Source organism: Hypoxylon trugodes (assembly GCF_022578975.1).
Source record: "Hypoxylon trugodes strain CBS 135444 unplaced genomic scaffold F4822scaffold_8, whole genome shotgun sequence".
NCBI lineage: Eukaryota > Fungi > Ascomycota > Sordariomycetes > Xylariales > Hypoxylaceae > Hypoxylon > Hypoxylon trugodes.
This window is the reverse complement of record NW_026250023.1, coordinates 2702710-2730021: the sequence shown is the minus strand read 5'-3', so window position 1 is coordinate 2730021 and position 27312 is coordinate 2702710. Positions and strand designations below refer to the sequence as shown.

The 27312-nt window shown below is 46.3% G+C and overlaps 11 protein-coding genes across 11 annotated transcripts; 4 read left to right on the top strand and 7 right to left on the bottom strand.

The window, feature by feature from the left end:
* Window positions 1-424: 424 nt before the first annotated feature.
* Window positions 425-2418, top strand: F4822DRAFT_414631 (Nop domain-containing protein). The gene is made up of 3 exons (XM_051459165.1): window positions 425-672; window positions 733-1849; window positions 1902-2418. Exons 1-3 carry the CDS (start codon window positions 503-505, stop codon window positions 2145-2147), a joined length of 1533 nt encoding a protein of 510 aa, XP_051311751.1. The 5' UTR covers window positions 425-502; the 3' UTR covers window positions 2148-2418.
* Window positions 2419-2578: 160 nt separating this feature from the next.
* F4822DRAFT_359007 (vacuolar protein sorting-associated protein VPS4) lies at window positions 2579-4435 on the bottom strand. Its single transcript, XM_051456087.1, has 3 exons — window positions 3525-4435; window positions 3009-3459; window positions 2579-2949 (listed from the first exon to the last, which is right to left on the bottom strand). Exons 1-3 carry the CDS (start codon window positions 4160-4162, stop codon window positions 2728-2730), a joined length of 1311 nt encoding a protein of 436 aa, XP_051311750.1. The 5' UTR covers window positions 4163-4435; the 3' UTR covers window positions 2579-2727.
* A 192-nt stretch (window positions 4436-4627) lies between these two features.
* Window positions 4628-5684, top strand: F4822DRAFT_414629 (Prefoldin beta-like protein). The gene is made up of 3 exons (XM_051459164.1): window positions 4628-4955; window positions 5013-5137; window positions 5197-5684. The coding sequence occupies exons 1-3, from the start codon at window positions 4824-4826 to the stop codon at window positions 5324-5326; spliced, it is 387 nt and encodes a 128-aa protein (XP_051311749.1). The 5' UTR covers window positions 4628-4823; the 3' UTR covers window positions 5327-5684.
* An 81-nt stretch (window positions 5685-5765) lies between these two features.
* Window positions 5766-8283, top strand: F4822DRAFT_414627 (uncharacterized protein). The gene is made up of 3 exons (XM_051459163.1): window positions 5766-6155; window positions 6225-7576; window positions 7638-8283. Exons 1-3 carry the CDS (start codon window positions 6015-6017, stop codon window positions 7849-7851), a joined length of 1707 nt encoding a protein of 568 aa, XP_051311748.1. The 5' UTR covers window positions 5766-6014; the 3' UTR covers window positions 7852-8283.
* A 166-nt stretch (window positions 8284-8449) lies between these two features.
* Window positions 8450-10929, bottom strand: F4822DRAFT_358928 (Cyanovirin-N). Its single transcript, XM_051456086.1, has 5 exons — window positions 10411-10929; window positions 10031-10348; window positions 9767-9884; window positions 9294-9694; window positions 8450-9234 (listed from the first exon to the last, which is right to left on the bottom strand). The coding sequence occupies exons 1-5, from the start codon at window positions 10719-10721 to the stop codon at window positions 8685-8687; spliced, it is 1698 nt and encodes a 565-aa protein (XP_051311747.1). The 5' UTR covers window positions 10722-10929; the 3' UTR covers window positions 8450-8684.
* A 904-nt stretch (window positions 10930-11833) lies between these two features.
* On the bottom strand, window positions 11834-13650 carry F4822DRAFT_358884 (NAD(P)-binding protein). The gene is made up of 3 exons (XM_051456085.1): window positions 13294-13650; window positions 13088-13219; window positions 11834-12970 (listed from the first exon to the last, which is right to left on the bottom strand). The coding sequence occupies exons 1-3, from the start codon at window positions 13336-13338 to the stop codon at window positions 12119-12121; spliced, it is 1029 nt and encodes a 342-aa protein (XP_051311746.1). The 5' UTR covers window positions 13339-13650; the 3' UTR covers window positions 11834-12118.
* A 745-nt stretch (window positions 13651-14395) lies between these two features.
* Window positions 14396-16549, bottom strand: F4822DRAFT_445778 (uncharacterized protein; the record flags this gene model as incomplete). Its single annotated transcript, XM_051463427.1, has 7 exons — window positions 14396-14677; window positions 14708-14942; window positions 15030-15035; window positions 15081-15125; window positions 15261-15789; window positions 15946-16356; window positions 16405-16549. The coding sequence occupies 7 exons, from the start codon at window positions 16547-16549 to the stop codon at window positions 14396-14398; spliced, it is 1653 nt and encodes a 550-aa protein (XP_051311745.1).
* A 2257-nt stretch (window positions 16550-18806) lies between these two features.
* On the bottom strand, window positions 18807-20427 carry F4822DRAFT_438381 (DEAD-domain-containing protein; the record flags this gene model as incomplete). Its single annotated transcript, XM_051462510.1, has 2 exons — window positions 18807-20258; window positions 20311-20427. 2 exons carry the CDS (start codon window positions 20425-20427, stop codon window positions 18807-18809), a joined length of 1569 nt encoding a protein of 522 aa, XP_051311744.1.
* A 1505-nt stretch (window positions 20428-21932) lies between these two features.
* On the top strand, window positions 21933-23572 carry F4822DRAFT_414611 (uncharacterized protein). The gene is made up of 2 exons (XM_051459162.1): window positions 21933-21986; window positions 22090-23572. Exon 2 carries the CDS (start codon window positions 22475-22477, stop codon window positions 23360-23362), a length of 888 nt encoding a protein of 295 aa, XP_051311743.1. The 5' UTR covers window positions 21933-21986; window positions 22090-22474; the 3' UTR covers window positions 23363-23572.
* On the bottom strand, window positions 23539-24723 carry F4822DRAFT_358750 (glyoxalase-like domain-containing protein). The gene has a single exon (XM_051456084.1). It carries the CDS (start codon window positions 24610-24612, stop codon window positions 23716-23718), a length of 897 nt encoding a protein of 298 aa, XP_051311742.1. The 5' UTR covers window positions 24613-24723; the 3' UTR covers window positions 23539-23715.
* Window positions 24724-24838: 115 nt separating this feature from the next.
* F4822DRAFT_438380 (aspartyl/glutamyl-tRNA amidotransferase subunit B) lies at window positions 24839-26737 on the bottom strand (the record flags this gene model as incomplete). The annotated part of the gene is made up of 1 exon (XM_051462509.1): window positions 24839-26737. One exon carries the CDS (start codon window positions 26735-26737, stop codon window positions 24839-24841), a length of 1899 nt encoding a protein of 632 aa, XP_051311741.1.
* Between the last annotated feature and the right edge of the window lie 575 nt (window positions 26738-27312).

Sequence of the window (27312 nt, the reverse complement as noted above, 5' to 3'; positions counted from 1 at the left end):
AGTCGTGAAAGTTATGTCAATAAACTGAATTATGTGTGTGTCCTGGCCTTGGGGTATGTTAATGACCTGGAATGCTGAATATCTTTTGCATCATTTCTTGAATGGGATTGCATTCCATTACAGGTTTATGTTGAAGTGTGAAGGAAAAAGGAATTGGAAATACTCAGTTAAGTGAGGGGATAGCTGTGGTGGCTCTTACTGTGTAACGCGAAGGACATCCCGAGAGTGGGGGTCTGGGTGTCGGGATTTATGGGCCGTCTGCTGTGCGCACAAACTTATTATGAATATACACTAGTCCTGAAGTAGAAAAGCATAAATGATAAGTGTCACCGACGTTCTACCGATACAGTACGTACCGAAGTGGGGACCTAAGCTCTTTTCGATGGGACAAAAATTTTTGGAACTTTTTCTTCCTCACGATTCAATTGAAAATTTCGTCGCACCCATTCACAATCACAACATCTCATGCGCCAACCTACGTGAGATCTCCAAATCAGACAAAATGACGAAAATAGACTTCTTACTACATGAGTCGGCCGTCGGCTATGCCATCTTTAAGGTGGTTCACCAACAGGATACTGTTGGTTTACACCTGAAGGAAGTGCAGAAAGCTGGCCAGGACCTCTCCAAGTTCGGAAAGATGGTGCAATTGGTCAACTTTGCGCCTTGGAGGTAATATTTACTAAACTATCTCGATATATTGGGCTTAGAATCTAATGTGATAATTATTAGGAGCGCCGCCGACGCCCTTGAGAACATCAACCTGATCTCAGAGGGTATCCTTCCCGATTACCTCAAGTCCAACCTCGAACTAAACCTCCCGCAATCAAAGAAGAGCAAGATCGTTCTTGGTGTCGCTGATAAGAACTTGGCTGGTTCCATTAAGGCCGAATTCCCTGGCGTCGAATGCGAAACTGGTGATACATCCGAAGTTGCTGCCGACCTACTACGAGGTATCCGTCTTCACGCGTCCAAACTCCTCAAGGGTCTACAGGAAGGAGATGTGGAGAGGGCTCAGCTTGGTCTTGGTCACGCCTACTCGCGCGGAAAGGTCAAGTTCAATGTCCACAAGAACGATAACCACATCATCAGAGCAATCGCAACTTTAGATAACCTCGACAAGGGTATCAACCTATTCTCACAGAAGGTTCGCGAGTGGTATGGATGGCATTTCCCCGAGCTCTACGCCATCGCGTCCGACAACCTTACCTACGCCCGCTTGGCACTCTACATTGGCGACAAGTCTACTCTATCCGACGAGAAGCTTCACGAGGTTGCCGCCCTGGTCAACGACGATGAAGAGAAGGCACACGAGATCATTGCCAAGGCTAAGATTTCTATGGGACGAGAATTATCGGATGTCGACATGAGCAACATCTCCACATTTGCCAGCAAAGTTGTTAAACTCGTCGAGTACCGAAGAACGCTATACAGCTATTTGGTTGACAAGATGAGCACGGTTGCTCCCAACTTAGCCGCGCTTATTGGCGAAGTTGTTGCTGCTCGTCTAATCCAAAAAGCTGGTTCCTTGACCAACTTGTCCAAGTACCCCGCCTCCACACTCCAGATTCTAGGTGCTGAGAAGGCCCTCTTTCGTGCTCTAAAGACTAAGGGTAACACACCGAAATTCGGTCTGATCTACCACAGCACATTCATCGGCCGTGCAAGTCAAAAAGACAAGGGCCGTATCTCGCGATACCTTGCGAACAAGTGCAGTATTGCCAGCCGAATCGACAACTTCGCTGAGCAACCGTCGAAGAAGTTTGGTGATGCGTTAAGGCAACAGGTTGAGGACCGATTAGAGTTTTATGCAACTGGAAAGAAGCCAACCAAGAATGTTGATGCCATGGTAAATTTATACGATAATAAAGTTCTACTTTCTTTTACTAACTCATATATAGAACCAAGCAATGGCCGATATCCTCGCTGATGGCCAGAGCATGGCCATTGACACTGAGATGATCGATGCCCCCCTACCACAAGGTGCTGCCGCCACACCCAAGAAGGAGAAGAAGTCCAAGGACAAGAAGGAAAAGAAAGAGAAGAAGGAAGAAAAGAAGAAGCGAAAGCACAGCGACGTAAACGGCACAGTCGAAGCAGAAGTCAACGGGGAGAAGAAGAAAAAGAAGAAGAAGCATGCGGAATAAATAACCTTGGCACGTCTTTTTCATTTGATTCCGGGGGATGTGGTGGATGACTTCGACGTTGGACCGGGCATGGGCTAGGCGTTTCGGCAATATCTTCAGGTGTTCAATCTGCTTTTTTATTTTCTTCTTTCCGGAGGTGTGGCTGTGTAAAATGAATGGTAGGAATCATACCCGTCCCATATATTCCCAAATAGCTGGCTTTAACGAAAGCTCCGTGGATGAAAATCAATATAAGACGAAGGGAATGCGAAATGTTTTCACCCCGTTTAAACCACGTTGCTAGATGCAGTGATATTCGCATAGTACACGAGCTCTGGTGTCTCGTTATGTGATCCCAACGATATTCAGGTGGGGATCAGTAATATTCACATTCATTGACATGACTTGTAACCAATCCCTTCATACAGAGAAGTAAAACAAATTATCAATTGCTCCGTGTCTAGTACAAGCAATTGTATATACTCCGATGGCTAACGAACTCAGATATCTAGCCATGAGTTGCCAAAATAAAAACAAGAAGGATAATTTCAGCGGCCCCCAAACGCCTTGTAATGCCATTGCGCTCCATAATGCCTCCCAGTCAGTTTCCTTCACTTCCAAACTCCTTAGTCCAGTCTGAATTCCGCTTCAAGTCCTCCTCGGATACTGTCGGTCTTGATGATTTGATGGCCTTGACGAAGTCCTTGAAGTCGACTAGAGGTTCGAGTAGTATTTCTGCTTCGACATCGTCCCACGTCATTTCTTTTGCGCCGCGATCGCCTGGGGAACATGGTGTTAGGCGAGTTTTTCCATCCAACGTTACCTATTGCAATATTAGTGATTAGTCACGAGACAACTTGAAATAGAGTGCTAAGAGCTTACCTCCTTGAAATGTGTGGCTTGTTGAATTTTGCGTATAGGTTGCATCAGGGCGTCTTGTACGGCAATGGTAATATCACTTCCAGAATAACCCTCAGCAAGTTTTGCCAATTCTCGGTAGTCTTCGCTCTTTAGCGTTGTTGGTGTTTCTCCGACAGCAAGCTTAAACATAGTTGTTCTCGCGCTGACGTCAGGTAGACTGATGTGTACTCGTCGTTGGAATCGTCTTCGGATAGCAGCGTCCAGTTGCCATGGGATATTTGTTGCGCCCAATACAAGTACACCCGTTGAGTCTTTTCCAACACCATCCATTTGTACCAACATCTCAGTTTTAATTCTTCGAGATGCTTCCGACTCGCCTTCGCCTCGAGGACCGCAGAGGGCATCGACTTCGTCGATAAAGATGATAGAGGGTTTGTTTTCTCGTGCCATAGCGAAAAGTTGTTTGACTAGCCTAGAAGAGAAACATAAGTTAGCATATGACGCAATAAATGAGAGGTGGGAATATTGGAAGCATACCTTTCACTTTCACCCATCCATTTGCTCACCAAATCACTACTGCTCACACTGAAAAAGGTACTGTTTGCTTCGGTAGCCACAGCCTTTGCCAAATAACTCTTACCCGTACCCGGAGGACCATAGAGCAAGATACCCTTCCACGGTTGACGTTTCCCTTGGAATAGGTGAGGAAACTTGATGGGCAACAGTACAGCCTCTTTTAATGCCTCCTTTGCGCCGTCCAACCCAGCAACATCATCCCACTTAATATTCGGCCTATCCTGCAAAATAGCACCAGCGAGAGCATTCCGCAATTTCTTACTATCCTCATCCACACCCCCATCCTCACCATTCTGCTTCCCCTTCCCCGTCCCGCCTGTAGATGACCCGTTCGCCCCGACCAGACCCGGCTTCTTACGTTTGGCGTCGGCGTCGGAGAGATGGGCTTTTAATTTCTCGGCTCGGTCCATGTATTCGCCTGTCTTTTGGCGGATCATTTCTTTGGATTTCGGGTTCTTCTCCCATTTTAGGGCGAGCATGAAGAGCTCGAGCGATTGGTAGTAGAGTTGATAGGCTCGTTCGTATTCGTTGGCGTTGTCGGCGTCTATGGCGCGACGGACGGTCTCGATCGCTCGACCGAGGAAGTCGGTGTTGGACATGTCTGCCTGGTTATTTGGGTTGGTTGGGATAGCAAGTTTCTTATGTTGCCAATTCGGGATTGGGGTATGTTGGAGAGGAAAGGAAAATAATGGGTGGAGTTGGGGAGTAAGTAAAGTTAAGATTATGGCAGAATTATAATGGTGACAAGTTGGAAGTTGCAAGTTGTAAGTGAACTATAATGTTCAACCTTTGGTGCTAGACTGGGCTGGAACCCGCAACTTCTATGAGCGTCAGTGTCAGTTGCCGCCGACGTCTTAATCAGATAAAATAATAGGTAGGAGGTACTTTGACCACCCTATAAAGTTATGTGGAATGCCAAGTATCTTATACAGAATATTTAAGTGTTATCCTGGAGGGGTCATGAATTAGCGTTGCCTTATCGATTGGTTGGCAGGGCTACCGCTCGAGCCACAGGCTATACCTGCCTAATGCTCAACTAATCTACAGCAGCCACATCCCACTCTAAGTACCTTTTGTCTTTCTAAGTGCCAAAGTATATCACCTCGATAATTCATAAATATCCCTACTTTTTTAAAATAAGCCTACAACTCCTAGTGCCTTAGGTTCCGTGTATAAGTCATTATATACAGCATCTCACTACCGACAGACGAAGTTGCGATCAGACATTATACCCCTCCTAGCAGGGTGTAGAAAAAAGTCATGGCGGAAATTCAAGCACGACTCCAGGCCCTGTCAGAGGATTACACCAAATTACAACAAGAATTACAAGCAGCCATCCAGTCACGGCAGAAGCTTGAGGCCCAGAAGCAAGAAAATTCCAACGTTCAAAAAGTCAGTCAGGGATTATATACCTCATTAACAGCCCGGATTCTAACTCGTAAAATATAGGAATTTGAACGTTTGAAGGATGGCGAGAATATCTACAAATTAGTTGGCCCCATATTGCTTAAGCAGGACAAGGTGGAGGCTGAGAGCACGGTCAATGGACGGCTAGAGTTCATTGGCAAGGAGCTGTAAGACCCTATGCTTTTACCCTTTCATGTTCTAATTTAACGCTGACATGTCCCTGCAGTGAGAGAACAGAAAATCAGATTAAGGAAATCCAAGAAAAGGTCGAGAAGAAGAAAGGAGAAATCATCCAAGCTCAAGCAGGATTGCAGACAGGAGGTGGTGCACCGGCAAAGGTAGCAGCAAAGGGTTAAAGGGGTGTAAAACTCACTGCAGTTCGACATATAAATCAAAGAGTGTCGTCCCTGTTCATGATCAGGGCAAAAAGAAAGACCAAACACTGCAGGTCCCAATCACCAAAGTACAAGCCTTTGAAAGTCCTTAAACTTATGATTCATCCAGTAGGCGCAAGACTAAAATATACTTAAATATATCTTTAAATGTTAATTTCTATCAAAGAAATAGGCATCTATATTATCACATGTATATACGAAGATATTCAAGCTACATGAAAAGGAGTACCTTAGGTAGGTACCCTGAGGTACACCTGCATTAAGTATTTGCAGCACTACAGCGCTATTATCTTAGCGCGTGACGTAATCAAAGTTCCCCCTAATCCCGGACGTTCGGCGTATTTCTAGTGCCCCTCCATTCTAAGGTAGGACCCCTCCTTGTCCCTCTTCCCTAAGCTTACCTGAATTCAGCGCTTAACGGCGGGAGGTCACGCCGCGATTCTTTCTCTTCCAACATTTACATCTAATTCTTTTTTTTATTAAACACGCCACGCAAGCTTCATTCCAGGCAGCAGAGAAACTAATTCTTCTATTATGCGATGATACCCACGAGCCTTCACTAGTAACTGGATTGCCGAATGAAGTTCTACATTTTATAATACCTTCAAGGAGTGTAAGCCTGACAGGCGACGGTCAGCGCTATGCGAATATGGCACCAACATCCTCATCCCTCGCGATGAATCGCCCTTTAACCACAAAGGAGATTGCCGACCAAGCCAATTCTTTCCAATGGAACTCGAATATCCCATTGAAGAATTGGCTACGTACGGCTCACACATTAAGCCAAGAGGTAAGTGACTCCATCATCGCCGAACTAACACCATAATCCCGTCGCTGACCTCTGATCTTCTCTTCCCAGGGTAAAAGCTACCTTCTCGACGGCAACTTCGCCCAAGCGTACCTCCTGTATATGCGATACATGACCCTGGTGGTAGAATACTTCCCTAAGCACCCCGACGCTAGTACGCAGGAAGGTAGAAAAGCCTTGACCGAGATAAATCGATCACTCCAAGAGATTATGATCAACTTGGAGAGAATTAAACCGAGGATTCAGAAGGAATACGATGAATGGCTGTCCGAATCTAGAAGACAAGAGCTTCGCCAGAAACAACAGAATGCCGATCGCGCTAGGTCCAAGACGCCTCGAACGTATGAGGAACGCGCAGCCAGAGATCCCGCTTTATCCTCCACTCGATTGCTCGATGCGAACGACCATCAAGACCTTGCAGTAGAGTTAGCTCAAAAGGAGATTCGTCGCAGGGATGCGACTAGGCAAGCTACCAGAGAGGCCGGTGGGCAGGATAGACGTGTCGCAGGCCTATGGAATGACTGGGAGAGAGTACTTGCCGACAGGCAATCCGAGGATGAAGAGATCTTCCGAAGAAAAATGGAGTCTACAAGAATGAAGTTGGATGAGTCCCAGAGTAGGAACCTGGATGGCTCGGCACACCATGTTAGACGAAAGGAATTACCTCCTTCGGTGACAACAAGTCCTAGGAACTCGACGTACCAATACCCGTCAATCTCCAAATCCCAGCCTGTTCTGTACGAAGCTCAACAGTCGTACTCTAGAAGGACACCAACTCCACAATCCCTTTCTCAACCCCCGCGCCCGCCGAAAGAAAGAGTTTACGAATACAACGATAGTAGTAATTATCCACCGCCTACTTTCACACCGGAGCTCCCAGCAAAGGAGCCGATATACCCGGAAAGGGCGCTCCCTACACCCGATGCATCGCAGGAACTCCCTACAGTACCTCCAAAGATACATGAAGAACCTCCGGCGCCTCCGAAGAAGCAGCAGCGTCTTACCTTTAAACCGGCGGCATACCTCGAAAGTGGTGAACCAATTCGATCTATCTTTTTACCAGCCCAGTTACGCCATAGATTCCTGTCCATCGCTTCGGAGAATACCAGACGTGGCCTCGAGATGTGCGGCATCCTGTGCGGAACGGCCGTTAACAACGCTTTGTTCGTGCGCTGTTTGCTGATTCCTGAGCAAAAGTGCACTTCCGACACTTGTGAGACAGAGAATGAGAATTCTATGGTTGAATATTGCATGAATGAAGATCTCCTCATGCTAGGTTGGATTCATACACATCCAACTCAAACCTGCTTTATGAGTTCTAGAGATTTGCACACACAGGCTGGGTATCAGGTTATGATGCCGGAAAGCATAGCAATTGTGTGTGCTCCAAGTTATGAGCCTTCGTAAGTGATCTTCGTGTTCGTACTACAACAATATTATATGAAGCTAACACCATTATTTTAGATACGGCATATTCCGTCTCACGAATCCTCCAGGCTTGGATCATATTCTCACATGCAAACAGACTACTACTTTCCACCCTCATGCAGTAGACAATCTCTACACAAAGGCGCAACGTCCTACAGGTCACGTTTACGAATCCAATAATCTTGAATTCTACGTACAGGATCTTCGCCCAGGAGCCCGCAACAGCACCACGCAGCACAAGAGTTTCTAGGACACAATGTCTGAAGGGATGGGTTGCGGCGCTCAGGCCTGCGCTATGTTATTTTGTGCCATTCTCTGCCCATAGGGAGCTCAGTGGTGGCCAGATGGCCAGTTGAAAACGAAATACAATATCAACCCAGGAGTTAAAGTGAGGATTGATTAGACGGCTTTCACGTTGTTTTGAGGGGTTATCATTATGCTACTTGGTCCTCGACGACCTAACAACTGCATAGCATCGGCGCTACGGAGACTTTGGCGTTTCGTGTTGGAGCTAGCCGGCGGATTTTCTTCATCGTGGTTAATCATGTTGCACTATGAGGAAGGCATGGTTGGGTTTAAGGACCTACGTAGAGGTGTACGTAATGTTCAATAGGTAGAAGAGGGAAACGCTTTATCGAGACTTCAAAATGATAACGATCCTCAAATGAAGACGATTTTCCATACGAGTTTCGCCAGAAATTCCATTCTTTGCTACTGCTGCCTCGTGAGGGCGTAACCGACTATTCTAAAAAATGTGCCATACTCGATGCTTGATGCTGTGATGCTTTGAAGTTATACTATATTTACACCCCCTTTCCCCTTATTCACCCACACACCTATCCCAAATAACCATTCCCAGAAAACCGAAAAACCCGAGCAAAATCGTACTCATATCAAATCACTTCATCCTCACTTTCATCGCATCGCGTCTTGTCCCGTTTCATCTCATTTCAACACCATTTACATAGGTAAATCAAGAACAAACGAGTGTTAATGGTAGGTAAGAACGGAAGTTTGTCGTTGTCGTTATCGCATGTATGTAGATCAAAGGTGAGAGATTGGGATCACATAAACGTCCCTTGATCATATAGCCTTCGGCTGTCGATGCTTAGACCAACCCCGGAATAGCGAAACGCCAAGTACGTTATGCCACCCTTTGCGCGTGGAGCCGCGCGTGCTTCCGTTCTTGGAGGTGGAGGCGGCGAGTTTCGGGTTGCTGCTGCTGGGGGAGCTGGTGTTGGTTGTTGTTGTCGCGGTTTTGGAAGCGGGGGTAGTCCCATTGGGTACGTCGGCGGGAGCGGCGGGGACGGCGGCGGGCTTGGAAGACTCGTCGGTTGTGGATTGCTGCTGTTCGGGTTTGGGGGCAGAATCACCGTTGGGAAGAATACCGTTTGTGAGAGGGGACGTTGCGCTTGCTTCGGTGGCTGCGAGTTCGCCTGTCGTGGGTTCGTCAGTCTTGGATACTTCCGAAACCAAGGGCTCTGGTTCCGGTTCTGGCGTGGGTTCAACCTCAGGCTCAGGCTCGGGCTCAGGCTCGAGCTGTAGGGTTTCTATCCGTTGTTGGGTGTCGGTGAGGAGCTCTAGTACCTTGTCCCATTCTTCGACGGATTCGCCTTGGAGGCGGATGTAGACCCTACGAAATGTTAGTTTTATATACTCAGTGGTGTCTGGTTAAGGTGGTAGGGAACTTACCTCTTGAGCATCGTGTGCAACGAGAACTCGGGAAGGGGATTTATGCTTTGTCTCTCGAGCCAAGCAGAGAAACCCTTCGTCCAATTGTCGATCTCGGGATTTAAGGCCGCGGTGAGTAATGAAGCAGCGGAGACAGCGTCATCGACTGCGATTAAATCGCGAAGAGTCTCCAAGACGAATATGCCTAGCTTAAGCTCTTGAATTTGACCTCGGATTTCGGCGTCTTCGATGGAATTTGTGATTGGGTCGGTGAATACGTTAGGAGAATTGTTGAGTCCAGCTCCGATCACCATCCCGATAATTGGGCTCTTGGCTGCTCGTCCGATGAATGCACCGATGACGACTGAGATTGTGGTGTGTGCGGAATTTGTCTGGGATGCGATTTGTCGGTAGAAGCGGTCCTAATGTACGCCATATGTTAGTGATGTGATAATAATACTAGAGGGGGAATAATAATAGGGCAATTGACTAACCTCAACTTCATCCTCCTTCCTCGATTGTTGTAAGCTAGCCACAGCAGATCCTACTAGAGGGATTGGCTCGGCGATAGTAGTCGCCCAGTGATCTTGATCCCTTTCTGCCGTCTCATCCCTATAAAACAAATATTATAGTCAGCTATCTAAAACCTCAATTGTATCTCGACGAACAAATAAAATCGACATGCAAGCATGTCAAGGGGTGCTCACAAAACTGGCAAAGTCCCATACTGGGTAAACGGGAAAAGGAAATAAACATACGGCTTATTGAAGGCTAGATGACCCTTGCTGTTCACAACACACTCGCTGATATCAATCTCGGAATGGTGGTGCTCGCCCGCGTAGTCCATGACATCGCCGGTGAGTCGGAGAGCGTGGATATCATGTTCGAGACCGAAATTCCGACCTGATCGTGAGAAATGCCTCTCGTTCGCCTCGAACCGACCGTTGATGTTGCCGTAGTAATCGTCGAGATCGATCGTTGAGGTGTGGAATTTGCCATCTCGGCCGACGACAAGGCCTCGTAGTTTCGCGTTGTCGAGGGTTAAGCTAGCTGTGTAGAGGAACAGGGAGTCGCCCCTTGGATTTGTTAGTAATTGTCATCATTAGGCGGGGGATGGGAGGGTGTCAATGAAACTCACAGATTTTGAAACTCGAGGATACCGTCTCGATTCCTGATGAACAAATCGAGATTGATGGATGTCTCGGAAGCGAACTCGCCGGCGATATTCCTCAGTTGGGCGCACAGCACCGTACCTCGAAGGTGACACGACCAGTCCAGGGCGCTATCGTACCACTTATTCATCGCAACATCGAAGGCGCCATCATTGTTGCCGAGATAGTCGTTAAGATCGAGACGAGCCTCGGTCCACGAGCCATCGCCCTTCCGCACAGCGGCTACGAGCCACGACCCGCGTAGCTCGACTTGCTTCGAGGTGAGCGAGAAGGCCATGATTACCTAGGGTAATGCAATGCAGGTAGAGCTAGCTATACGAAGACAAGAATATTCATCAATCGTCAGTTCCTCTCTCAAATCTCAACAAAACCACCAGAAACAAAACAAGTATCAAATCCAACCGTGTCAAGAATTGCGTTGCGTACCTATCTGTGCCGTTCCCGTAAGTTTTTCTTTTGCTTTTTGCTTATACCTATGGATCACGACTCCTCCTTCGACCTGCCGTCGACGAGACATATTATAGCTCGACCATTTCATTTTGTATCTTTGGAATATCGTCAGTGGGTACGTCAGTATGGCCTATGCTCGGCCCTGCCATGTGTCTAGCGCCACCTCACGGCTGATGAAGTGTATTCCACAACCAACGCATGCATATGGGCGTATACGAGTTATGATTGGTCGCTTCGCAGCCCATCAACAAGCCCACTTGGACGGGGCTCCGCGCTGATACGGCCACGCGGATATCGGGTCCGTAACAGAGCTGCCTGAGAGCTGGCAGCAGAAAAACCCAATAGCCGCATATTGGAACACGAAACGGGACTCCTTACTAGCAGACCTAGCAAGACTAGTAGACCCATGATGTGGCATCCACACCAGCAGAGGCCGCAGAGAGGCAAAGCTGCAGAACGGTGAGAGATGAGTGGATAGAAGATCACATGAATGGATTCGATGGACGTGCGTTTTTACTGGGCCGAACCGGTATATATTATGAAATGCATTGCTGTTAACGTACCATAGAGGTTCCATGTATGGATCAGTCTGGGTCTCTATTGTTAGCACGTAAAATTGAATAGGGGTTGTATTGCTTCCCCGGCTATCTAGCATCACCAGTTAGATGTCGCGTGAGGCTGGTGAGGTAGAATCCCAAAAGCTACCCAACAGCCCTACGAGAGCGGCTGTATCCGTTTTTAGTGGTCCATTTGTTCCTCTCACCGCCAATGAGGATATGTAGAATCGTGTAGTCTGTGCCACGAATTAAAACGGCTACCTAGCAAGCCTAGGATGATTATTAAAGCAGCCCAGTTCCCTCTGCATAAAGCATGTGAATATTTCCTTGGCGATCTTACCCAATCGAATTTGATAGGAATTCAGGCACCACGATATTCTGATCGCGTACGTCATCCGAGATGTATTGTATCGTAGAGTAAATCTCTGAACCGAGGGTATCGCGCCTGTAGAAATGTTAAGGGTCCAGATGACTCCTCGGTGGATTATGCGAATATGTGGTCCGTTCATCAACGAAGCAGAAAATACAATCAATGCCTTAGGTAGCCCAGCCTCTCTCGTCTCGTTATTCAAGGCGGTCAGTCCAGTCTTCCCAGACTCCCCGCGTCAAAAAGAATCCACTTTCTCTCCATCCTTCTCAAACTGCCAACCACCAACACCTAAAACCATTAATCCTTCTTTTTCATGCCGCTGAACCCATGTTCTCGTCCCCACTTGGCGACTTTGGAATCCATATCCCACCGTATGAATATCATCACGACAGCCGTAATCCAACCTAGCACCGTGTTCACCAGCCCTGTCCAGAATCCACCTCTCACACTGCCCCCCAGAACACTCGCCATGACTAACCGGATGATGGTGCTAGTAGGCACCAATTCCTGACCACTCTCCAGCCCGGCAATAGCCCGCCGCGCGCATTCCTCGGGCGACAGGATTTGATCTCCCTCTTCCAACGCCTTTGTCAAATCCGTCTTAACCGCGTTTTCATCGTCGAGTCCACTCGTCGGCATCGTTGCCGGGAACACGGTATGCACGCGAACTGCGGGGTGAGTCGATGAGGAGGAGTACAGATTCATCTCCTGGGACAGTGCGTCGCCGAGGGCGCGCACGGCCGCTTTGGACGGCGAGTATGGGACGAAACCCGCGAAGCTATAAAAGGAGACGAAGGACCCCGTGAATATGAGGTGGCGGGGACGTAAATCCCTCGTTTTCTTTTCGATGGTCTCCCCCGCTGTAGACTGTGCGCTCTCGGATGCGGGACGTAGCCACTGGTTTAGTGTGGCGTGCGCCATGTACACGCACGATAAGTAGTTGCTGTCGAGCATGGTCTGGAATTGGTCAAGTGGCGTGTCGATGAATAGGCTGGGATGGGCGCTACCCGCGCAACACCAGACCACATCCGGCGGGGCACCATGATTCCAGAGTTTTGATTCAGAGACTACCCTCTGGCATTCGAGGGGCTTAGTCACATCCGCAACACTGTAGAAGAAGCGCTGAGTATCAAGTGATTGGGCTCCTTCCTGTGCGAAGAATTAGTTACCCGACACTCCGACTCGGTGTAGAATACTTGGGTAGGTAGATAGGCATCATGTCGGTGTGATGTGTACCTATTGTACCTACCTAGGTACGTTACATACCTTGATATGAGTCAAGGCTTTCTGCAACTTGCTCTCATTACGGCCGACGATGATGACGTTAGCTCCCTTCTCGGCCAACTGACGGGCCGCACCTAAGCCAAGGCCAGAAGAGCCACCGGTGATAAGAACGGTCTGGTGGAATTGTTAGTGTACTGTAAATGCGGTGAGGGTATACGTAAAAAAGGGGTGGTTGGAAAAGAACATACCCGCCCATCAACCGGGAACTCGTTCTTTGATAAAAATGAACCCATCCTCTACTTCACTTCCACTTTAGTGAAAATGATGATAAGTTTCTAAAATTTGATTTATTACGACGAGTGTTTCTTTTATCGTTAAAATTAAATGAATTCAGGTAACACAGATACTCCAAAATGGGCATAGTCAGCATGTTTATTTTATGAATTGACTGTGCCGTACTGCTAATAAGGCTCATTAAGATAGGGCGTACCGTACCTATAGCTGACAGCAGCTTAGGCTCTCATAGGCCTGGATTCGACACCTAAACTCAGTTAATATGCCCCATTAAAGCGGACCGTAAACGGGAATCGGCCGAAACGTTAACCATGTTAAATTTTGTAAAAAATTATATAATATATTGATATAATATATGTTAAATACATATATTATATTTAATTTAAAATTTTTTTATAAAAATTTTTTTTTTAAAAAAATTAAATAAATAAATAAAATTATAAAAATTTAATTCGCAAGTTGGTAGACGAGATGGTTTCGCACCGAATACAGGTACCCACAGCAGACGACCCCGGTCCCTGAGACGGAACCAACATCTGCCATATGATTGTTCTCGCGGATTTGCCCTCCTCCGCCTTCATCACATATATGCGGCTGGCCCATACATTTAAGGAGTTGAAAATAATGCTGATCAATGCCCGCACGAAGCAGGACATGAAGCCTGACGAGAAGTGATGTTATCGTGGAAGGAGAACGGAATACCCTGGGATGAGTTCGTGTCCGTGTATGGTACATTAGGAACCAAGGCGATTTGATGACTGGGCAAGGCATTCTGGTTAATTATATCGCTTAATTCTTTCTCTTTCTACCTATTGGCGATGAAATTCGAAGAGGACGAGACATAATGCATAATCAGGTTCTTAGTGCTAGTGTGCGTTACTATGGAATGATGGATAAATAGGAAATGATTATACCTATGAACATTAATTACTTGCCGCATTACTTAGTTAGTACCTTCTTGTCTTTTTGAGCGTCGTAAAGGACCTCTTATATATAAGAATATAATATCTTATCTATCCCTTACTTATTAAATATTACCTTTCATAATCTATTAACCTAGGATATCAAAGGTTTATAATAAGGTGTGCAGTATTGAATAAGTGTTTCGATAAATAAGTCTTCATCTAAAATAGTACCTGATTTCAATCTTGCTAATTCACTCATACCAACGACATTCCACTTGTCAAATTCAGGAACGGATCTTTCCTCATTCAAACCATTATAATATACACATATCCAGAATAACACCCAGAAGAAAGACTCGAGGTCATGCTCAAAAAAATGCTGACGACCTCTAAGCACCCCAATCGCCATAAAAGCCCTTATACCGGTCTTTCCCTTCGTGCCCAAATCACCCTCTCGCTATACTTTGATAGCAAGGTTGAGATCAATCAAAAATCCTAAAGGGCTGCTACCATCCTCATTAATCATAATATTGTTGATTAATATATCTCTATGGAAGATGCCGGCCTTAAGTAATAACTTATGTCCTTGTATGCAGCTCTCAAATACAGCAAAGAGGGCCACACACAAACTAACTTTATAAATGTTTTGCCCATAGTTACAAACAATAATACGTCGATAGATACGATTCGACAATAAACTAAGATAGGCTAAGTCTCTTTTCACCAAAGATTCCAAACGGGATCACTTACTTGATGGCAGAGGCGCGCCAGTTTAGCTAAATAACCTCTTACTGCCCTAGGAAATCTGGGACGTACGAAGCATATGCAAACCCTACACCTTATAATTAAAGGCTTTGATAATGTCCAATTCTTTTTGGATGCTAAGTTAGATATTATCGACATTATCATCAATATAGATAATCTCATAATAATAGTACCAGGCGACATTACAAACACCCTTCTCAGTTGCCTCGCACAACAACTCTCCCTCCACTTCCCATTCGGGGAATTGCTACGAATCTTTGATTATAAATATCGTAGACAGATCCCCTTCTGGGTAAGCCTTCCAACATGTGGTAACCTGGCCTACGATACAAGACAACCGTCCCATAAACTTGTTAATTACGATACATTCCGGTATTCCGTTCCGGATAATCTCAATACACCTTCCGTCATTGAACGGAATAAAGGTTAGGTCGAATCCCAAGTCCTTCTCGTCCATCCACAAAAAGCCGAACATCGTCGACACGAACCGTAACCCATCTTTATTAATATCGAACTGCATCAAGGCAATTCCACCAAAGCAATCAAACTCCCACACACACATAAGAGATCCGCAAAGAGTAAAAACCAAAACAAAGCATCTAATATCTTGCGTAGCAAATACCTCCCTCACGTATTTCCCGATGTCAAACCACGCGCCGGTTTGGCAGTCGTTCTTTGAATTGCTTTTCAGTTCCCCGGGGATGAGAACCTGAGACCAATGTAATAGTGCCTTGAAAAGGGTTACGATACCAACATCTAACTTACATGCTGCCGTTGAATCTTTGATCGGCTTGTTTGGCTCAGTTATTAGCATTTATTTCGGCGTTAATAATTTATGATTTGGAGTCCATAATATGAATTGTTGCATTATTTTCCCAAGTCAGCTCAGGATGGGGCCCTGGTTGGAAGTGGTCGGCCATCCCGTCCATCCTTCACGAAACCATGGGTTTGGTCCCTCGTAGCATCTTTCCAAGATGGCTTGGGATGTGCTTTCTAGGTGTGGAATCTTTTCGAAGAAAGCGTCGTGGAACCTTGGAACATCAACGTACGTCTGCTCGAGCTCCTCCTTCAGCACGGGATCGGTATCGACACGACGTTCCGAAGAATTTACGAGGCTGCCCATGGTAACAGCATGATAGACTTGGGCCCAAATCTCTTCGTCGGGTTTCTTAGTGATAACTGCTGTAACTAGAAGCTTGACGTGGTTGAAGTCGAAGTTACCCGAGGCAACGACTGAAGCAAGGGTGAAAAGATTGGCTAATAGAGTCTTGTTACCGGACCGGAGCAAACGAGACACTCTAAGCTGTTGCAGCGCTAAGAGAAGATCAAGAATGACATTTTGGAGATCTAAATGATCATTAAGAAAGTATATCGCCATAATATTGCACTATTTACCTTCGCTGTTAAGCTGTGTTAAGGTTTCTGCTGAATAGGAGATTCCTTTAGTCTCATAAAATATCTTTAATGAATTGTAGCAGGTATCGAGACCATTTCTGATGGGATGTTCTCTAATGAGTTTTGACCATTCCTGATTGGCCATGGTGGTAGGTGAGGATAGATAGAGTGTAGGATATAAGGGAGAAGTGAAGAATAGGATGTCTTGAAGTTGGAGTAATGAGAAACTACCTACATACTACATACTGGAAAGGGGAACGCGACGGACGCGACGCGAGGAAACTAGATCCTTAACAAGTGCCTGAGATTTCTCAGGTTATTGTGTCGTTTTCTTTCAACCCCATTTTCAGAAGATCTGTTTGGTCCCTTTTTAGGAAATTCTTAATAAGAGATAAGGAATTGATGTTTTATGCCTTGAGTTTACAAAAGGATAATTATATGAAAAATTAATTTTTATAAGAGACCTTGTCTTAAATAAGAAAGTAAACCCCGATACGCGGTGGGACCCATGCTAAGGTTCTGATTGGGTATATTAAACGCCAAGGCGTGACCGCAGCCGAAACATTTCCCATTATTTCTTATCTGATTGGTCCGTGTCACGCTACCGCCCGCTGTAAAAATTCCCGCTGTTTTCTCGAATTCGAACTTCTCTTCCTTTCGTTATCAACAGACGAGCATCAGAGCCATCTTGACTGATACAGATAATGACTACAAAACAGTTCGCGCCAGCTAGTATTTTGGAAATCGGTTCAAGTGAACTGTTTTATTTCATCGCTAATATTGAAATCATCAGAATCAGAAGTAGTAATTCGTGTGACATGACATCATCAGCTCACTCTAATTCGCCATTAGTTTAACTGATGTGCGTACCCGCCGTGCAAGCACCCGGTATCGAGTATGTAAGGATGATCCATGGATGTACTACACATCCCTACTTAGACATCTATCTACCTGTCAAGCAAATCGGATATTAAATTGGGCTTTTTCGACATTCACCGTGTCATCTGGCTCTCATTCCGTCCGAAGATCAACACCGCTTCTACTCTTACAACGTAAGAGTACAAGTTTTGCCCCAAATTCTCTGGATATATCACAAAGGCTCTATCTATTATGAGTTCTTGAAAGTGATGTATCTTGTAATTTAGGGTGTAGACATTGGATCATATCACAACTTTGAGAAACCATGAGTTGGGTTTACGTGGGATATCACTTCAATCACAATTCATAGCAAGATATTGAATGAAAGGAAAATGGTGACCAAAAGCCACCACAATCTGCTCAGTAAACTATCTAACTCGCCAGTTCTATCTTCCCTAGGGAACATAACCAGCTCGAAAGTCTTCCAGTTCATCCAGCGTTTCCCCCCAAAGTATTTTTTATGTTTTTTGTTTTCTTATTCCTCCTCCACCCATTACCCTTACTTTCGCAAGCTAACAGCCCTCGGAAATCAAGGCTATTACAAGGTAAACGGGGGTCCAAAGATGATAGTTCATTGCAGAGGTATCCGTGGGTGTTGTGTTGATTCATCGGCTGCCTGATGTATTGGGTAGTGGGCATGGGTCAAGCATCGACGAAGATCTGTGACAATTCGTATCCACGGTAATACTGATGTTGCAATTATAGGGCCCTCCTTCATCCTTCAAATATCTATGTTTTTCGTGACAAGGTACATTGGGTTGTCTATTCGTAAACAGGCGAACCCTAGTTCGGATTGAAATTTTTGCTTTCTGTAGTTGAATATGATGACACTATGGCTGAGAGTGTCGATGCTCCTGCGGTCGAATCGATGCAGTGCAGTAGAAGTTTTATAGGTAGAATAGCCTAGGGTCTAGGCAGATGCTTTCCGTTGCCCTGAGGCCTGCTGTTCTCGAGTAGGGGATTATGTAGTGGATCTCCCCAACAATTGCCGAGGTTTAGATGAGAAAAATCGATGGTAGAGATGAGTGAGTAGTCGGGAGAAAATGTGTATCGAGAATGACGGTACACCGATAACCATCAACGTAATGTAGCTCCTCTTCGCAATCATTCCTCGTCATCAGGTACACACCGTCCATGCTGCCTTAAACCTCGCCGAAAGCCGACCACCCTCGTCTAGGTGGAGAAAAGAAACGCCCAACGCCGTATTTTGCCTGTTCCGACTTCGTCCAAATGTAAATTGATTCGATCTCATGTCGTTGAATACTGGAAGAATCGCCTTCATGAGATCGAGAAACGATTTGGAAACCAACGGAACCAACGAAACCGTAAAGGGTATGTTACAAATCGCAATAAAGAATCCAGGAGAAATATGTACAACGCAAATAGGATGAAAAACTAACGGCCCCCGCTAGCCTTAATTTTTGGTACTTTGTCTATGGTACGGGATTTGCGTAAGTATCGGAGTAATTTAGTAGTTTCGGTATTTATTGGGGTGGTTGACTCTGGCCACGACCGCCGCCGCGACCATAGTTGTTGTAACCGCGCCCACCCCGGCCACGGTTGCCGCCTCGTCCACCACGGCCAGTTCCACGGTTGGATTGGTATTGAGGAGGTTGCGAGTCATTGTAGTGACCGCCACGACCACCCTGGTTGCCCTGTCTGTTCTGGGTAGGCGGGAAGTTGTTTGCCTGCTGTTGCGAAGGAGGGTCGTTAAACTGGGGTTGAGTCGTGGCATTCGGTGGTCTCGCGGCGTACGTGTTAACCGGACGAGGGATGCTTTCGGGGTTCTCATAAACGTAGAGGCTCTTATCGATGGTAGCAGGGATTGGTTGAATCTCCGTGCCAAGGTCTTTCTCGATATTATATAGATTGAACCGATCGTCCCAGTTGATGAGGTTAATAGCCAGACCAAGATGGCCGTATCGTCCGGAACGGCCAATACGGTGAAGATAGGTTTCGGCGTTCTTGGGGAAGTCGAAGTTGATGACGACGTTGACGGCTTGAATATCGATACCACGTGTAAGAAGATCAGAACAAACAAGGTTACGACAGACACCGTTCCGGAAGTCGTGGAACACACGGTTTCGGGCATGCTGTGCCATCTTCGCGTGGCTGTAGAAGCATGAGTAGCCAAGCTCTGTTATCTTTTTGGCTAGCAGTTCCACACGATTGGTCGAGTTACAGAAGATAATGGACTGGTTGATCTGGAGCTTAGAGAACAAAGTGTTCAAGCAATGAACCTTTTGCTTCTCTTCGACAAAGGCGTAGTATTGGGTGATACCACGTAGAGTAAGCTCGTCCATTAGGTTGATTTCGTAAGGCCTGTCCATGTTCTTGTCCGAAAAGTCCTTCACCGATAGGGGGAACGTAGCTGAGAAGAGCATAATCTGGCGATCCTTAGGGTGGAATTGTAGCAACTGCTCGATAACGGGAGTGAACTCGATAGAAAGCAACTTGTCAGCCTCATCCATGATAAACATGGGGCATTCGCTAAGGTCGGCAACGCTCTTGCCAGCTAAATCGAGGATACGACCGGGGGTGCCCACTACTATGTGGACAGGGTCCTGTAGACGGACGATATCATCGCGGAGGGTGGTACCTCCAGTGGTGACCATGACGTTTATTCCAAGGTGCTTGCCGAGGGTCTTGCAGACTTGAGATGTCTGCATAGCAAGTTCTCTCGTCGGTACTAGTATTAAGCATTGGATCTTGTTGACTTTTGGGTTGATCCGTTCTAGCGCGGGTACGACGAAAGCTGCAGTTTTTCCGGTACCATTCTTTGCTCGTGCTAGGATATCTCGTCCTGTTAGGGCTACCGGAATAGATTCTTCTTGGATGGGAGAGGGTTTCTCAAAGCCAGCTTCGAATATGCCCATTAGTAGGTCGCGCTTCAAGTTGAAATCCTCCCATTCTAATCCTTTTGTGTTTGTGACATCCTATAGATAATTATTAGCTTGCCTCTTGCGCTCCCCTATTATGAATACGGACCTCTGTTTGTTGTCTACTATCGCGAGTAGGGATGTTCAAGGACTTTTTCCAGTCTTCGTTTTTGGAAGCATCATTCAGGGTCGATGCCCGAAGTTGTGCTGCTAAAGCGTCCGTCATTTTGATAGCGAAATTCCGCGATTAGCTGCGGGAAAGGTTTCGTTGATTCGGGTTCTAGAATTTCGGGAATTTTACAGAGCAATGATCAAGTCTGCGTATTTTATGCACCGCCGGGGGGTATCACGCGAGAAGAATGCGGTTGTGGGAGAAACGTGGTGAAGGGTTCAAGAGAGGAGAGGCTCTAAAGAGAGCAGAGTATCATGTGCGTATTTGTTTCGTTGTTCGGGGTGGAGATAAAACCAGGCTTGGTTGCTCTTTGCTGGCACGCTGAGAGCTTGTTTGTGCGTGCGTCCGTCAAGTGGATGGAGTAAAAATCGGAAGTGGATTGGTTCTTCTTAAATCGCCAAGTTGTGGGTATGCCAATGGAGTCAATGGCGCTAAGATAGTCGACGTTGTCAGCTTCGAGATCAATAGAGACAGATTACAAGCATAAACGATAATATTCAAGAAGATAAATATCTTGTAAATATTGAAACACGCTCGGCTATGAAACTAGGCAGCGGGCAACAGGCAACAATAGGAGGCCTCGAAGCAAGACCTAGATCAGATAGTACGAATAGTTTCGGGGGAAGTTGAGCACATTAATTCCAATAGAGATCGTCACACATATGCATACAATTGAGCATTAACGTACCTTTACCGAATGATGATGATTCCTGCAGCGAGGAAAGAAAAGGGTTGTATCGGAGGAATTATGGTGGATATAAAGGCAATGCTTGAAACACCTACGGTGTGCAGAGCAAGACCCGATTCGGAAGAATCCTCCGGTTCTAGACGGAGTGCGGAGTGAGATGAATTGACGGGCGTGGGGGAGGACGAGAGTTGCGGATTCGGGTTCGGTATATGGTCGCTGATGAGTAAGATATGCGAGGGGAATCGAAACTGTTTGCCTTTACTGAGGAGGATGAGGTGGTCGTAGTTGTAGTCGTCGGGGATGGGTATCTTCGCGAGGGAAATGTTTTTTTTTCTTTGGGGTGAGATTCAATTCCTTTAAGACTCTAAAAAGGAATTTCAAGAGGAAGATCGTTTGTTATTGTTGCTGTTCCTTGTGCGTGTGTAAGATTGCGATGCACTTGATTTTTATTCATGGAATCGTGCAAAGTGAGGGAGGGTTGCGAGAGTTAGGGATGAGAAAGAAGGAGCCGTATGGAATGGTTCGGTCTATGTCGGTAGGAAAGAATGAAGTTATTGATTGATTCTATTGATCTCCAGCTGATTTTTGGTCTGATCGGATGTGTTCCACCATAAATTGTTTTTTCAATGGACCAAGCCAAGAAAAGAAGCTGTATTAGCTGCTATTATCCTAGGCATTCAAGGATCTCCATGCACGAGCCACAGATGCCGGTCCGGCTTTGACCCGATATTAAGCTAAGAAGGGAAGTCGCAGCCAACCAGGACCTAACCATGACCTATCATGTTGGACAACCCCGCGATTTGAGGCTGAAGCCTACAGTTACAGGTAGGAACGTACATGTATGTAACTTCCTAAGTACCTTATTTATTGAGGTACATTGAAAAAAATTGAGGAAATTAAGTGTTTGGCCGTTCAATGTAAGGAGGTACGTTACCCGTTAACCCCACCTTTGTACCTATGATGCAAGTGCAACCCATACGGATGTCGGCAAAGGCAAGTGCTAACCCGGTTCGGTTCACACCTGGCAGATAGGAGGCACATGTACCTAGGTCTTGTACCTATGACGGCGTCAAATGATGACTTCCAGGGCTACTAGCGCTAACCTTATAGCGGATAAAACGCCTGCAACCGTTAGAAATACATACCCGCATCAGCTAATCGGTCAACGGATTGAGCGGGTTTGAGCCATTTCAAACGTAGGTACAACGCCATTAACTCTATCTTTCTCACCCATCCAGGTCCTCTTCTCCAAAAAAGCAAACCATCGCATGTCCCTATACCAATTCATTCCCTTCAGTATAACATTCGACAGATTGTTATAATAACAACCCATACCCCCATTGGTTTTTTTACCTATTCGCCATGAAGCCTTCGCTGATGGGCTTCACGAGCAATGTCCTTCTCCAGTAGACTATGATCTTCAAGAAGTCAACTGTCGCGCTTTGCTCCAGCTCTAACCTAGCTGCTTTTCTTTCTTCACCAAACGCCTGTTACTCTACGTCATCATGTAATCCTAACAAAAAAGGGCCACAATGTCGAGAGAGCATTCGCATCTCCTCCCAGCAGCGATGCTATGCTACCGTTTCGGATGACTCGAAGAAGTCAACCGACTCTTCTAAAGAACATGCTTGGCCTTCCTCGCAACATCCCACACCCTACGAGATATTCAACCAACGAAGGAGCGCACCTTATAGTAAGGCTAAATTCTACGAACTCGTAAAGATCTATCACCCAGATCGACACCATCACACACCCGGTCACCTGTTGTCGCATACAGCTAGGCTCGAACGATATCGCCTTATTGTCGCCGCGAACGAAATCCTTAGTGACCCAACAAAGCGCCGGGCCTATGATTTATATGGAGCAGGGTGGGGAGCAACACGAAGCATGGAAAACCTCTATCGGACCGCCGACAGGTCCTGGAGGGACGTCCCGGGAAATCCGAGCATGAACGCCACCTGGGAAGACTGGGAACGCTGGTACGATGAAAGGGACGGTACCAAGAAAGAAAACCAAAGGCCGGTGTTCATGTCGAATCAACTATTCGCCAGTGTATTGTGCGTATTCGTAGTCATTGGTAGTTTTGGCCAGGCAAGGCGAGCAACCTCGACTACGACAAATCTCGTGGAAATGAGGGATGAACATAGTATGGCTATTAGTGAGGGCATGAGGAAGCGGCAAAACGAGAAAGCATTCCTCAATAGACATGAGAGGGTCGAAAACTTCCTGCGACAAAGGGATGGTTGGGCTTTCGCATCATCACCGAATCACCACGCCGAAGCCAATGCTAATGAAAAATAGAGTCATGCTCTATCTTGATTATTCATGTTGTGTAAATTTACGATATAGGTAATCAAGAGGGCAATCATATACACTGTCTATATGTCTATTTATCAGAATAGAGTTAGATAATCTTTTAATTATTCCGTAAAGAATTGTATAGTCTCGAGGTTAGGTCATCGGTATAGTCAACATTAAAGAATTACACAGTAAACACAATTGAGTCAAGGGCAACAGTAACAGCTTTTGATTGAGCTACTGAGCGATAAATGGAACTTGTTAAAGTAACTCATGGACCATCATTCATTGCTCCCGAGGCATCTTTAATATGCAAATAGTAACCTTCCCTCAGAGAGACTTTCCTACTACTCACTTCATTTGGATGCAGCCACCAAGTGGAACGTAAGAGTATGCTCATCATCAACCTTTCCACCCACCGTCTTACCCACCAAGCTCTCATCATCCGTAAAGAACGAGATCTCAACTCTAGACGAGCCATCTGACGAGCCCAACCGGACTTCACCTCCAGAATGTACCTTCTCACCATCCAAGCTCCCAAGCTCCCACGAGCCCTCCGAATCCTTCTTATCTAACAGCACATCATACACACCACGAGCACTCCCAACCGCCTTCGCATCCCCAGGCAAAACCTCGACTTTCGCAACACCCACAATACCAGTAGGATGTTTCGTAGTCCCCTCTTCCCTGTACGGAACCCTTAGATATCGGGGCGTAACATCCAGACACCAAAACGGCACAGTCCCGGGCTCAACCGGACTTCCGTCACCCTCGTGCTTCGGAAACGCAACGGCCCATTTTAACACCGTGCCATCGGGTCTAGTCCTCCCGCCACGTCGTAAATCTCCGTATATGATACCGGTGTGCGCGTCTTGGACTTTCTTCTGGATCTCGCGGAAGGTTTTTTCTTGTTTTAGTTCCTTGGTCTCTCCGTCTTGTGCCTCGGTTTGGTTTTCTTGGTCTTCGGGGGAGGATGGTAGAGTGACGGCCCAGTCTACCACTGTACCTTCTTTCTTAGCGCCCCATTGGTGTGCGGCACGTTTTGCGGGGTCAACGCCGGGTACGAAGGCGATGAACTCTAGATACGAGCCATCGGCTAGGAGTGCGAGTGTATTCTCTGTCAGTCCGTCGGAGTGTTTCCCGCCGGGGTAGAAGTGGAACAAGTCCGCGAACCAAGAGGGCGGGGCTGAGAGGAAGGAATGGGGGATTAGGATCACGATGTGATCGACGAGCGGAGTAGTTGGAGATGCCATTGTGTGAGATTTGAAGTGAATATCTGATAATTAGTAAGTTTTGAAGGTTAGTTGAAGTAAAGTAGCTTTACTATTTATGCGACGTTGTTGATGTCGTGCTCGGCTCGCCAAGATTGCGTGACTCATATAAATGTAGTTCATCGGCCTTCAATCCGGAAATATGACTCTAAATGATATTGGGGTATCTTATTGTAGATCTATATATCTAAGTATTTATATAGTAAGATCAAGCTTGGCTTCCACTTCTGATGGCTGGGACTAATCGCTCTTCTATCACTCGCTTCATGATCCTCTCGGCTTCTTTGGGGTCTATTCTCTCCTCGGCGCCGAGTCGGATCATTCGACCAACCAAGAACATCAACTTCCCTTGGGGATATTGCTTGTAATCTACAAACTGATTTAGAACGTCTTCTTGTCCCTCTGCCGCAGCGTGTGCGAGTTCGACGTATTCATCTTCGTTAAGTTCATCAAACCATAGGTTTTCTTCATCGAGGACTGCATCCATCGTAGCGTATTCGTCGGGAATTCGTCGACGAAATACAGCCCATAGTAGCTCTTTCGCAACCTTTGCCGTGATTTTTCGTTGATGTAAATAGAAAAGGATATCGGTAAGATGTCTGACAGGTACGCGATGGCATTGGCCATCCTCGGTGAATCCTAAATCTTGAGCAGCGTCTTCAATACGATCCGATGTAAGACGGCCCAATTCATGCAGTATCCAATTGGCAGCAAGTTGATAACCTCGTAAGTACTCGAGCGAATATGCATCTGATCCAAACCGTTTGGAGAGAAGATCGACGACGTTCCAGAAATACTCAATTCGGTTGCCATCGTCAAGCGCTACTAGGGAGAGTGCGTCTTTCGGAGTAAGTCCGAACCGCTGGATCAACTCATCGACTTCGGCATCGGGAAGTTCGCCCATACCCTCGCGAAGATGGCTAACTAGGTCATCGCCGATGATCACAGGAGCGAGGTCGGGGTCCGGCATATATCTGTAGTCAACTTCACCTTCTTTCCCACGTAATCGGCGAGTCTCAGTTGACCCAATTGACCATCCGCGAGTTTCACTTTCTATTTTCCCGCCGGACTCGAGCACGGAAATTTGTCTGTCTCTTTCAGCAATGATAGCATCCTCGACGGCTTTGAAACTGCTTAAGTTTTTTATCTCAGTGCGCTGGCCAAGCGGAGCAGAAGGATCATCGCTTCGTCGAACCGATACATTGATATCCGCCCGCAGACCACCGGCTTCCATACCAGAGACACACGCATCGACAGCATTTAGTAGAATTTGAACTTTTCTGACCAGAGCGGCAGCAGTAGCCGGGTGATGGATATCAGGAAGAGTGATGATTTCGATCAGGGGTACGCCAACACGATTGAAATCGACCCAGTGTAACTCACCAGGTTGTGCCAGAGTCTTGGCCGTATCTTGTTCCATTTGGATTTGCTTGATCCCAACTGAAATACCATCCCCATCTTCCGCGGCAATACCATCCCTAGCTTGCAATGTAATTCTACCATCTCGTGCGAATGGTTCATAGTATTGCGTAATCTGATAGCCGGATGGTTGATCCCAGTGGAAGTAATGTTTCCTATCGAATCTGCTTACATTTTGCACTTCGCAGTTGAGCGCCAAAGCAGCTCTCAAGGCCGGGATGAGAGTTTCTTGTTGGAAGAGGGGTTGACTACCCGGTATAGCTAGATCGAAATAAGCGACATGGGAGTTTGGGTCATCGTTGAAGGAAGTGACAGCTGGCGAGAATAGTTTCTTCGCAGTATTTAATTGGGCATGTATCTCGATTCCCACGGTGAGCTCCCAGCCATCTACTACTTGGTTATTCACATTCTTCTTCTTCTTCTTTCCAAGGGCCTTCTGTTTCTTTGCCTCATCTTTCAGTTGTTTTCTTAGAGGAACATGAATTGGAGATGGCGCATTATTGGGTAGAGAAGAGGTAGTGTCGGTATGTGCGGCTCGAGTTTGGTACGGCCATGTTGAAGTCAATTGTTGGACAGGAGTTCGAGCGACGGTAGGACATGTTCGTACTCGGGATATTAAACAGCCTCGTGTATGAAATTGGCCCTTAAGCAAATATCTGCTCAGGGCAGCAAGTTTAAGTCGGGGCATACCGAATGGTATTGGAATGTGTGTGGTTAGCATGCGACCGTAGAGATTGTATTGCGGGTGAAAAAGCTCAAGAAGCTCTAAAGTGGGTTTGCTAACACGTCGGATAAGCACCTAAAGAAGATTGAGATTTAGTGGTTCTAGCGCTTATGACGTTTAGTGGTTCAACTCTAAAAACCGGGAATGCCCCACCCATAGAACCACTAAATCGGATTTTATGGGTACTTCATGTACCTGGAACAGCTGGAAACTGCGCCCGTTCATCCCTGCTCATCATCACATTCGTCTCTTTTTTATCTTCTGACCCTTCCGATCTTCAACTTCTTCCTCTTCACTCCTTATTTGGAAACTAGAAATAACTTCGGCAAGCAACAACATCCTAATTTGGAAACATATTGAAGCACGTAAATCACGTAATAAAAGTTGGATATTGGTTTCGAATTGAAAATTGAAATGAAAAGAGACCGGGAGCTGCAGGCTCATCACCATACGCACGCACGCCATGTGGCATCCATCACCATCAGATTTCAGATTTTCACTCACGTCACTCAAACACACCTTCATAAACCAACCAATCA